Consider the following 13080-nt stretch of genomic DNA (forward strand, 5'->3'; position numbering starts at 1 on the left):
TTTAAAGCTTTAAGAAAAATACTGGGTTAACAGAAGCAGAGAACATATTTCATGATTACCTTTTGAAGACATAATACAGAAATAAAGATTAAAGGTTATTGTCTTTCCAATACATATATTACATACAGTCAAATTAAAATGTATACAGACACCTTTAACATTTCTCACATTATCACAGTTTATTTACTTTAGAAAATGGTAATAAAATATGACAAGAACTCAGAGTTAAACTGTGTCAGAATAAATTCATATTGATAATGTTAGATAACTTTAATAGAAAGGTATGTAATGGATTACAATCAACCAAAAAAATCAACAGTTAGTATGACAATATTTACACAACTATCAATACTTTGTTGACCAATTACCAAGAAATGCTTCATTTTGTTCAGTCTGTGGTGTAAAAGTTGGCATTAGCAATTAAAGAAAAAATAGCAAAACATGGTCAGGTCAAAATGTCTGAAAAATTTTTGATCCAAAATTTGTATAAATTTAACTTACAGTCCACTGTATGAATAATTTTTGGGTATAATATGTCACAGTTTTATTTTACATTATTTTGCTTTCCTCACTTACATAAATGAACTATAGTGCCCTGCACACACTATTAAAAAAACATAATATCTGGTGTCTGAATACTTTTTGGTTTGTATTACTAAATATGTAATGCTCAGGATCAACAACTCTAAGAGTAAGAGTAATTATGTCTGTCAGACAAATTCAGGTGGCCTTGGCCTACTAAACTCAAGTGCTATTTTTAAACAATGCTTTTAAAGTATTTTTCCACCGTAAAAGCAAAAATATATTTTGTACATTTAAGCGACAGTTTACTTTGTTGCAGTTGGGGGCCAATTTTCCAGCGAAAGCCAAATGCTTTTATGTGTCTAGGCTCTCAAGTACCCTTGACACTGAACAGAAGATTGGTTTACTTTAATGGAGGGAGAATTTAGAGATTATTTTCAAACATCTTTTCCAAAAACAATGCCATGCCATCTTTGATGCCAGGCCATTTTCTTTTACTAATGGGGCTCCTCTCAGAAAAGCAAACAATCAAACCAACACTGCTTTATGATTCTGTTTCCCATCCGGGTTTTTCAACAATACATTGCACATTTTAAAAAGCAACCCATATTTACTGGATTTTAAAAGCCATTACAATATGGCTAGTGTTGTTTTTAATGTATGATGTTTTTAATACCAGAACTGAAAAGACATTTGACTAAACTATATATTAAAATAATTGTGAATGAATACTGTATGCACATTTATAAAAGTTTTCAGTTGTCTTACAAACCTTCACAATGTCATTGATCAGTGAGTATCGAAACATCCAGTCCAGATTGATGCTCTCATTTTCAAGGATGTCCTATGAAAGAACAAACTGGAATTCAACACTGAAAAACATCTAAATATACAGACATTATTTTGTACAAGCAAATGATATGTAACCGAATAAATTGTGATAAAACATTCGAACATGTCATGCACAAATACAGTATGATCGTTAACATAAACAAGATCATTAACATGGAAATTAAGGAATTACAATAACATTGTAATAGAGACAAATGTACAGTTGCCAATGTCTTGCCAGAAAATTGAAAGAACAAAATGCATCATAATATTAGCAATAAAATGTCATCCTTTTTATAAACAATTCACATAATAACCAAATAATATTAATAAATAATGAACAATAATGTTATTGGTCATTAATGTTAATGGTTACTTTAAGCAGATTAACTTGAGAGTGTTTACCTGTAGACTTCCCCTCGGGCAATACTCTGTCACTATGCAGATGTTTGGTGGATCAATACAAGCACCAATAAACCTCGTCAAATGGTTGAACTGCACATCTCTCATCTATTAGTAGCAACAAAAATGAGTTTTGAATTATAACCTGCATGATGCTCACAGTTAGTATGATTTCCACTTATTCTGAAAATCACAATGATAAAACAAAACAAAACATTAAAAAATCTAAGAGTTGTTTTTCTGGTTTCCCCAACTGCTTTTTGTCTTCAAAGCATGTCTATGACAGAGTGCCAAAATATTTACATCATGGAGCTACAGAGAGTGGCAAAATCTGTATGAGGTTGTGTAAACTTTACTCAGCATAACCTTTGACCTCTACAACACTAAGGGCAAATGTCAGTGGGAACGAAGCAAGTTTCCACTGCCCCATCCTTATCTTCTACCCAGTTAATCAGTTAATCAGTGACAGTTAATCAGACTGCCAGGGCCACGGTCTGCAAGGATGACACTTCAGGGACGACTGCTGTTTTACCACACATGCATCAAGCTATGCAGCCCCTTACATTTCCAGATTAGAACTGGCCATGAATCAACTAGTCTTGTCAGCTTTCTCTCAGAATAAGGCTATCATAATACATTGAGGCTTCAAATAAGCCTGTTATTGGAAGCCTGGACTCACTGCATGTTTAAGGGTTTTTAGGCTCACACCTAATCACGGTGGCCTCAGACAGACAGAGAGAACAGATTTGGCATTCTACAAAATCATTCTTACTATTTTTGCTTTGTACAAACTGTGCATAGCATGTGAATTTTCTGCACACACAGAATACCCTAGATATACAAAAAGTATACAACAGAGCACTATTACAGAGTATTGAGAACAAAGTACTGCATCCCACAATCCACTGTACTCGACTTTGTATTGACCTTACATATCCAGTGTGAGAAAAGAACTGTAGCCAATTTCAACCGTGATTTGGTTTGTGATGGTTTGTGGTGGGCTGTGTGGTTTTTATCAGAAAATAGTTTTAAATTGGAAAATTGCATATCATTTATACTTCTTTTAATATTAATACATTTTTAAATCTTACCCCGATTTGGATGTTTTTCTTGGAGGGGTGTTCACATAATATGCATTCTTGCATTCAGAAATAGAACACATGATTCCCAAGAGTTTTGTTGTTTAACTTGACATGGCATCTTTAAAAGCGGTGATGATTTAAAGATAAATTTAAAAAACATAAACTTAAAAACATAAAACTGCTAATGCCATTTAAAAATGTGGGGGGAAAATAGCTTAAAGGGGTCATATTATGCTTTTTCACTTTTTGAATTTTAGCCAGTGTGTGGTGTGTATGTTTGGGCATAAAAAACATCTACAAAAGTACAAATCTCAAACTCCACTCCAAAGGGAGATATTTACTTTTTAAAAATCCCTTTAAAGTCCATTAGAATGCCATTCAAATAAATCCCGCCTACAGAAATTCGAATCATTGGCAGGTGGGGAGGGACGAGGTGAGGGATTCGCCTAACTTTAGCGATGTAGCGTGGACACAGGGCGGCTCGTATAAATGCAAGCATTAACTAAAGTGTCCACGAATTGCTCCGGTAGCTGTGCTGGAGCTGCGCCGTTGACTTGTGCAGTAGAGGGTCGAAACACATACTGATGTAAACACAAGCATTGACTAAAGTGACGATCATCAGTGGTCACGTCGGAGACGCGCCGTAGATGTGCAGTGTGTGGTAAGAGATTTATTCATCATGCAGTGTAGATAGCTTCACTAGCCTTATGTTGGAGCTGGTTTAGGGTATGTAAATAATTAAATAAATTAGCACAATAATGATAATATCATGTATCGCGATCTCGCAGGCTGATGATAGGACCAACACTACTGTAGTGTATTATTTTCTCACCCTCCATGCATCCTTCGTGTGTATGACTTCCTTCTTTTAGACGAATGCAATTGGAGTTATATTAAAAATAATCCTTGCACTCCCAAGCTTTAAAACGGCATAGACTGGTGTTTCTCTCCATCAGTCCAAAACAGGTCGATCAACAATAAGAAGTGCCTGAAATGGCTTGGGGGGGGGGGGGGGTTGGTAGACAGTAAAAGCCTCCTTTGGCGATCCGATGTGTTTTTGTAAAAAAAATATCCATATTTAAAACGTAAGAATCACTTTAATCTAGCTTGCACAGTTGTACACGGAACTTGCTGCTTTGGGAAGGACTGTGGCAGTACTGAAATGCCGTCTAAGTTGTTCCCTAATCGCAACGCAGTGGGACTGCTAACCAATCACAACACATTTCGTTTTTCGGAAGGTGGGCCTTCATCAAACCCAGAACTAATTGAGCCATTTGTGCCAACCTGGGGAGAAAGCTATTGTAATAATGTAAACTATGTGAAAAATAATGCATTTTTCGAACCAAGCATGAGTGCATGTTCTAGTGCACCCCAAAACAAAATAAAGACTTCATCTTTAATAGGACCCCTTTAAAATCAATATCACAAAAACAGACTAATTGGCTGTTGGACTAGTTGATGATTGTGAACAATCCCCAAGTAAAAAAAAAAAAAACTATCTCCTAAATTTACTTTATTTCTTTAACATCCATTACATGACAATGTTCCATGTCTAAAATCAGTGTATCCTTTCCAAAACACCTTGTAAAAATCCAAAAATTCCCTTCTGCATGTGTGTAGAAAAGGGGGAGGTTAGGTATGTGTTTTAACCACCTTGGTCAACAAGGCTGTCAAGTGGGGTCATAAACGATAGTCTAAACATTTAACGTGCACACCTTGTCTTCTTTTCCCAAATACAGACATATGGATGCAACACAAATGTAACAAAAAGGCACACATAGAACCTCTCTTGTGATTAAATTATTTCACTTACATGCTTTAGTTCAAACAGCACTTGTCTGGTGAGCTCAATCCTCTTCTTGTTCACATGTTTAATAGCCACTAGGTTTCCCTGTTGTGAAAGGAAAAAAGTGTTAAAGATAATCAGATCTAAAAGGTAACAACCGACTGCCATGATGGAAAATTGATATCATATTTATCTTTATCATCTTATGGCTGGATAACTAACATCTTAAAAACATTATTGTTAAGAGGTGCTTTTTCATAGCTCATGAGACAAAATTAATTTAAGTCATTTAAGTAATTATGTAATCCAATTATTTTTGAACATCTGAGGCAAAGCTACTTGACTGAAACATCAATGAAACTGAGTACTCCATTACAGCTCCTGAGTTATAAAATAACCTTGGAGCAATAAAAGTTCTGTAACACTTTACAATAAGGAGTCATTTGTTAACATTAGATAATGTATTAACTAAAGTGAATTAACAAATAATAAAAATACAGTTGTTCATTGTTTGTTCATGTTAGTTAACAGTGCAAATAACTAATGTTAACAAACAACTTTTAATACACAAATTTTAATAATGTGTTAGTAAATGCTGAAATTAACATTAACTAAGATTATTAAATGCTGTAGTATTGTAGTGTAGTATTGTTCATTCTTAGTTCATGTTAACTAATGTTAACTAATGAACTAGGTGTAAATTTCCACTGTGTATCTGAACAAAGTTAATGGGATGCAAAATAATGAATTTGATCATTTGCTTTGTCCTTGGCCACAGTGACAGCAGAAATATTCAGCTGGCTCAGTGGACATTTGATGCCTCAGTGTCCTTTTTAGCTTACACTGTGGGACAAAAGAGGTGAGAGTGACTTCTTAGCTTATTCAGTGTACATAAATATTTTACAGTTCCCCATAATTAAAACTTTCAGAGAAGTCCTCTAATAGTTCTTGGTGGGTGACCCAACAAATATATTTATTTTGCTTTAGACATGAGCTACGTACCAAAACCTAGTGGGCTGCCTACCTAGACAACAGTTTAAGACATGACACACTCCAAACAAGCAGGTAGCAAAATTATGCTGCCATATTACATTGCTCTCTGGAATACTTTGGAGTATAGGAACACTTATTACACAGCTTTTTACCACATAAATAATTATGGGGATAAGAAACATTTATTGTCAGTCGCAATATTCCGAAGTGTGTTCAACCATCATGATTAGCAATGCCAAATAACACACTGCTCATCTGGACATTTGAGGCATGTTTGTCATATTACATCTCTTGTTTTATTCAAACGCAACTGCTATCATCTTTCGCCTCAGTTATCACCTTACTTACTGTAAAATTAAACCTAAGGACTTCAGTATTAATAGCAGGTCTGCAGAACTATTGTTGAAGTCTTTGTCTTGTTGCCAGAACGGTTGTTTTGTACACTGAATGGATCTAAGATATAAACAGGTAGGATTTTAAAACATTTTCTTCTCAAATAACATTTTATGTCCTCATCATTTTTTATGTAGAGAAAAGCTGTGTATTTAGTGATACCACTGTGCATTATGCCTTCAATGTTCATCTTGTCTGAAATTTCGTCTAAGCCCATAGTCATTTGTCAGAGCTGATTTACAGCAGAATACAGCACTATTGACACACTATTCTTCTGTATTGTAATAAATCTGTAATCTGTATTGTATAAAGCGTTATATAAACAAAGGTGACTTTACTTTGCAAACTCTTTGCATTTAAAGAGCTATTAAAAAGTCATTTTTTAAATATGTAGTCACGTAATAAGAGAGAAAATGCACATCCAGTTGGTTGTTATCACAGAATAAAGCGCTTCATGTTCAGGGTGTATTCTGCGGTAACAACCAGCTGGATGTACATTATCTCTTTTACTTATATTACTATATGATTATATATATTATATTAGTAACACTTTACAAAAAGGTGTCGTTTGTTACAAAATTCTATAAATAATACACCTGCACACTGCAGTCTTACATTATTTGCGTAACTTACGTTATTGCCATTTTAACATTTGTGATCCAATCATTCTGGCAGAGCACACCTAGAATTGTGGATTGACTTCAGGAGCTGCAAAGCTGCATTAAAGTGTGATCTTAAAGCAACACATTGAGTTGGTAGTGCACCCACTCTCCATTTCTCCAGTGAATACACATGTGTGTGGGTGTGCAGCAGAGGGAGGATGTCAGAAGAACTCAGCCGCACCTTAAAATAGCCTGTTTTTGCAAATAGCTGATATTTTCCATGAGCTGTTATCAAGGAGCCATAGCTGGAACCTCTCTGGAAAGAAAATAAAGAGAGAATGCAATATTACCAGCATTTAAGACAAAGTAGTTTCATTATGCATATTACAAAAGAAAACGTATATAGTGGGGTCCAAAAGTCTAAGACAACCTTTTCTGTTATTTAGATTTGATACAATATTGTTTGTTGCAAATTATGTTCTCAGCATAGCATTTGGAGTGAAATGTTTAAGGGGAGACCCTGCAGGCAAAAACACAGTTTTTTCAGGCATCTGTCAAATTTGAGATTTTGGGCTTTTTGGTTTTTCATAAAGTGTTTTTTCAGACTAATGGAAAGAAAACATCCAAAAGTCACTGTTAAGTGTTTCTTTTATAGCACTTTATCTACTTGTGCCAATAGATTTCAATTACAATTAATTCATTTTTAAATCCTGTTTTCTCAACATTAGTTTTTTTCTCCTATATTGAGCCATACATCTTCACTTCAGTAGCACTCACACACACCAAACTTTACATTTTATATCTGTCTATATTCTGAAGGTTTTTACAGAGGGATTTGTTCATATATAATTAGCTGGATTATATACAACATTTTATTCCCCCCAAAATTGTGAAGATATAGTGCTTTCTGTCTTTTCTAAGTATTTTCTGAATTATGGAGAGACAAAAATTCCCTCTGTAAAAACTTTTGATTCTAATGTCAAAAACATTAAACAAGAATTTTGACTTCATCCAGTGATTTTTTAAACTAGAAATGTATGCAAATTAGTGCATATTTCTTTACATAATCTCATTTGCATATTTAAACCCAACATTTCAGAAAACTTTGGGTAAGCAAGGCGATAACTATTAGTCAATTTTTTTTACCCTATTCACAAACGCCGCCAGCGGGAACCCTCACCGGAGTTCTAATCACTACATTTCCCAGCATTCTCGTACCTGGCGCCCGGACTTCCGGTTCTGGGACTTCTGGTTCACTTCCTTCCGTCGGCCATTTTAGGCGTGCCGCGTCAGCGTGTTCCCCGCAAAGTTTTGAATAGTTATGCTGTCAATCCTGAGCGCTCTTTTCTCGGACTGCCCGTTGCCAACCGGACTGTTTATTGTGTGTGTGAACGTTTGCTGCCTGCCTATTGCCGACCCCCGCTTGTTACACGGATTACTCCTATTGATCGCCGCCTGCCCGACCTATTGCCTGGACTCGGATTAACCCTTTAGGTCTGTCTTCACCACACCAGTCTGTTGTTGCCGACCCCAGCCTGTTTACACTGTGTGTTTCAATAAAGCTGTTGCATATGGATCCAACGCCTCCGGATCATTCCATAACTGCGTCACAGAAAACTTCGCCTAACCCGGATCCAGCGACAGTACAGCAAATCACCACGGAGCTGTCAGCTCAAGCTTCGGTGTTGTTGGTTCATCAAACCCAACTGGATCAGCTGACCAAGGTGACACAACAGCTCGTCCAGATATTAAAAGGCCTCCAAGTTTCTACCTCCCCGACTCCGCCTCCTGTGGCCACGCCTCCTCCGACTGCTCAAGCTATGGCTGCCAGTCCACGACTTGCCTTCCCGGAAAAGTTCGACGGAACACAGAGTAAGTGCAAGGGCTTCCTCCTCCAATGTTCGTTGTTCCTTAGTCAGCAGCCACATCTGTATCCAAACGATGAGGGGAAGATCGCTTTTGTTTGTTCACTCCTTTCCGGGAGAGCACTTGACTGGGCCACCGCGGTCTGGAGGTTGGATCAACCTACCTTTCCCTCCTTCGCCGCCTTCATACAGCGTTTTAAGGAGGTCTTCCAACCAAGTTCCGAGAGCAGCGAGGCGGGGGAACAGATCATGATGTTACGTCAGGACAAGAGAACGGCCGCGGACTACGCCCTTTCATTCAGGACCCTCACAGCTCAGAGTGGATGGAATGATGAACCCCTCAAGCTACACTACTGCAAGGGACTCCGCCCAGACTTCCAGGTGGAGCTGGCTTGCAGAGATGAGGGGCTTTCTCCGGACCAGTATATCGACCTCTCCATCCGGGTCGACAACGTCCTGCGAGCTCGTAAGCCAAGTCGACCTTTCACTTCCCTGCCATTTGCCACCCCCAGTGTCGAAGCTACACCAGAGCCCATGCAGCTAGGAGCCACGAAGCTATCTACCGAGAAGAGGGAGAGACGGCTTAAGGGCAACTTGTGCTTATACTGCCGAAAGGCCGGACACATCAGATCTACCTGTCCCACACGGCCACCTCGTCCACCCACATCGGTGAGTAGGAGTCGTTCTCGTCTTAACCGGTGTGAGGTCCCTGTAACATTAATCACTGAGGGCGTTACCATCACTACTACGGCCTTGATTGATTCTGGCGCTGCCGGAAATTTTATCGATTCAGACTTCGTTAGCACTAACCATCTTCCCATTCTCTTTTGTATCCCTCCTGTGGCAGTGGCCGCCCTCGACGGACAACCATTAGGAACCGGACGGATCGAACGCACCACCAATGACTTCACCTTGTGCATAACACCCTCACACCAAGAAACCATCAGGTTTTTCATCATCTCCTCGCCACAGTCGCCACTTATCCTGGGGTACTCATGGCTCAACCAACACGAACCCGTCATCTCCTGGACACAAGGTACCATCACACAATGGTCTCCCCACTGCCGGAAATCCTGTCTCCAACCCATCGCCAGGCCACCCAGCTCTCCTTCACCCCAATCTCCATGGAATCCATACCTGCTGAATACCAGGACTTGCTCGAGGCCTTCAGCCATTCCAAGGCCACCAGACTACCACCCCACCGTCCTGGAGACTGTGCCATTGATCTCATCCCTGGATCTACACCACCCAGAGGACGCATCTTCCCTCTCTCGCAACCAGAATCTGAGGCCATGAACACATACATCCAGGAGGAACTGGCTAAGGGTTTCATCTGCAAGTCCACCTCTCCTGCTTCAGCCGGATTCTTCTTCGTCAAGAAGAAGGATGGAGGGCTCCGCCCCTGCATTGATTATCGCGTCCTCAACGAAATAACAATCAAGTACCGTTATCCTCTCCCACTCGTCCCGTCAGCCCTGGAACAGTTGCGTTCTGCCAAGATTTTTACCAAGCTGGACTTACGCTCTGCATACAACCTCGTCCGAATTCGGGAAGGAGACGAATGGAAAACCGCCTTCTTTACCACTTTATGACATTATGAGTACCGGGTAATGCCCTTCGGTCTGGCCAACAGCCCATCCTTCTTTCAGGCCTTAATCAATGAGATTTTCCGTGATATGCTCAATCACTGGGTGATCATCTACAATCAACGACATCCTCATTTATTCTAACTCCTACGCCAAACATGTCCAACACGTCCGAGCAGTACTCCAGCACCTGATCGAGCATCAACTATACGCCAAGCAGGAGAAGTGTGAGTTCCATCAGACCAAGATCACTTTCCTAGGGTACATTATTAGCCCGGAAGGTGTGGCCATGGATGAGGGGAAGGTCAATGCTGTTCTCAACTGGCCCCGTCCAAAAACACTCAAGGAGCTCCAACGATTTCTGGACTTCTTCAATTTTTACTGCCGCTTCATCTGCCACTTCAACACCCTAGCCGCTCCACTTACTTCTATGATCAAGAAGGGCTGTACTCGTCTCACCTGGTCTCAACCAGCCATTCAGGCATTCAACGATCTCCGCCAGAGATTCACTACGGCACCCATCCTCCACCACCCTGATCCCAAGGAACCCTTCCTCGTAGAGGTAGACGCTTCCAGCACCGGCGTTGGGGCAGTTCTTTCCCAGCGGCACGGAGAACCCCCTAAGACTTACCCTTGCGCGTACTTCTACCGCAAACTGAATTCAGCGGAGAGAAACTACGACGTGGGCAATCGAGAGTTGTTGGCTATCAAACTGGCTCTCGAAGAATGGCGGCATTGGCTTGAGGGTGCCCAACATCCATTTACCGTACTCACGGACCACAGAAACTTGGAATACCTTCGATCAGCTAAGGTTCTCAATTACCGCCAGGCACTCTTCTTCACCCGTTTCCAATTTCAGGGTCACCTACCGTCCCGGATCCCAGAACAGCAAAGCTGATGCTCTCTCACGCATTCACAAACCCGATCTCCCCACCAACTTCTCGGAAACCATAATACCCAACTCCATGATTGTGGCTCCTGTCAAGTGGGACATCATGACCGAGATCGCGGAGGCACATGCTCAAGATCCCACACCCAACAACTGTCCGGAAACACTCACCTACGTCCCAGCCAGTCTACGTTCACGAGTCCTGTCGGAGGTTCACTCCTCACCGAGCTCCGGTCATCCAGGCATAGAAGCTACACTCCACATTCTTCGCAACCGCTTCTGGTGGCCCACTCAACGTTCCGACACTATTACCTTCATCAAGAACTGCTCTGTATGCAACACAACCAAGGTACCTCGCCAGCTTCCCGCCGGCCTCTTACAACCCTTGCCCGTGCCACAACGTCCCTGGTCCCATATTGCCATCGATTTCCTTACCGATCTCCCCTCCTCCAACGGACATACTACCATCCTCACTGTGGTGGATCGCTTCTCTAAGGGCTGCCGTTTCATCCCTCTCCCTAAGTTTCCCTCTGCCATGGAGACGGCTGTGCAACACAGTCTTTAGATTTTATGGTCTACCTGAGGACACTGTATCGGACTGCGGGCCCCAGTTTTCCTCTCGTCTCTGGTCTAGCTTCTTCCACCTCCTCTGAGTCAATGTCAGCCTAACCTCCGGCTACCACCCTGAATCCATCGGCCAGGCTGAGAGATTAAACCAGGAGTTGACCCGCTTCCTACGCTCCTATTGTCAAAATCACCAGGAGGACTGGAGCCGATAACTCTTCTGGGCTGAATACGCTCAGAATTCTTTGCGTAAACCTGCTACTAACCTAACACCCTTCCAATGTACTCTAGGGTTCCAGCCACCACTGTTTCCCTGGTCAGGGGAGCCTTCCAACCTGCCCGTGGTCAACTCCTGGATTCAACACAGTGAGGATGTCTGGAACCAGGCCCATGTCCACCTGCAGAGGGCGGTCCAACGTACCCAGACTCAGGCCGATCGCCAGCGCCGGCCCAACCCTCCATACCAACCGGGCCAATGGGTGTGGCTGTCGACCCGGGACCTTCGTCTGCGCCAACCATGCAGAAAGTTAAGCCCCAGGTATGTGGGTCCTTTTAAAATTATAAAACAAATCACTCCCGTCTCATTTCGTCTGGAACTCCCCGCAGAATACCGTATCTCACCCACTTTCCATGTCTCTCTGTTTAAGCCCGCTGGTGACCCGGAAGGAGTGGAGAACCTAGACGAGACCACCACGCAGGGACCCTCCCCCATCATCATTGATGGCGAGGAGGCCTACCGTGTCAGCTCTCTCCTGGACTCCCGATGCCGGAATGGTCGCATACAATACTTGGTCGACTGGGAGGGTTTCGGTCCCGAAGAAAGGTCTTGGGTGCCTCCTGAAGACATCCTCGACCCCACCCTAACCTCTGACTTCCACTCCACACACCCAGATCGACCAGCCCCCCATGGGAGAGGCCGGCCCCGGCGTCGGGCTCCTCCTCGCGCCAGGAGTCGCTCGCAGGGGGGGGGCTCTGTCACAAACGCGGTCTCTGTGGCTCCCTCCAACCACCGCCAGCGGGAACCCTCACCAGAGTTCTAATCACTACATTTCCCAGCATCCCCGTACCTGGCGCCCGGACTGCCGGTTCTGGGTCTTCCGGTTCACTTCTTTCCGTCTGCCATTTTAGGCACGCCACATCGGTGTGTTCCCCGCAAAGTTTTGAATCGTTATGCTGTCAATCCTGAGCGCTCTTTTCTCGGACTGCCTACCCGTTGCCAACCGGACTGTTTATTGTGTGTGTGAACGTTTGCTGCCTGCCTATTGTCGACCCCCGCTTGTTACACGGATTACTCCTATTGATCGCCGCCTGCCCCGACCTATTGCCTGGACTCGGATTAACCCTTTAAGTCTGTCTTCACCACACCAGTCTGTTGTTGTCGACCCCAGCCTGTTTACACTGTGTGTTTCAATAAAGCTGTTGCATTTGGATCCAACGCCTCCAGATCATTCCATAACTGCGTCACACCTGCAGTGTCTTGCCTTAATTTTGTTAAAATGTAATTGTAAAAATGAACAATGACCTCCTTTTGTAAACAGCTTACATGGTCAAAGTCACAGCTGTCA

The 13080-nt window shown here is 42.2% G+C and overlaps 1 protein-coding gene across 1 annotated transcript in view; it reads right to left on the reverse strand.

Moving 5' to 3' along the window:
* The window catches only part of npr2 (natriuretic peptide receptor 2), a 58523-nt gene that overhangs the window by 15975 nt on the left and 29468 nt on the right, over positions 1 to 13080 (reverse strand). Inside the window, exons 9-12 of the mRNA XM_073840639.1 lie at positions 6853 to 6927; positions 4651 to 4728; positions 1759 to 1863; positions 1295 to 1366 (exon numbers count right to left, since the gene is read on the reverse strand). Coding sequence (XP_073696740.1) covers positions 1295 to 1366; positions 1759 to 1863; positions 4651 to 4728; positions 6853 to 6927 — 330 coding nt within the window. The remainder of the gene's footprint in view (positions 1 to 1294; positions 1367 to 1758; positions 1864 to 4650; positions 4729 to 6852; positions 6928 to 13080) is intronic.

This window comes from Garra rufa, chromosome 5, assembly GCF_049309525.1.
Source record: "Garra rufa chromosome 5, GarRuf1.0, whole genome shotgun sequence".
NCBI classification, from domain to species: domain Eukaryota; kingdom Metazoa; phylum Chordata; class Actinopteri; order Cypriniformes; family Cyprinidae; genus Garra; species Garra rufa.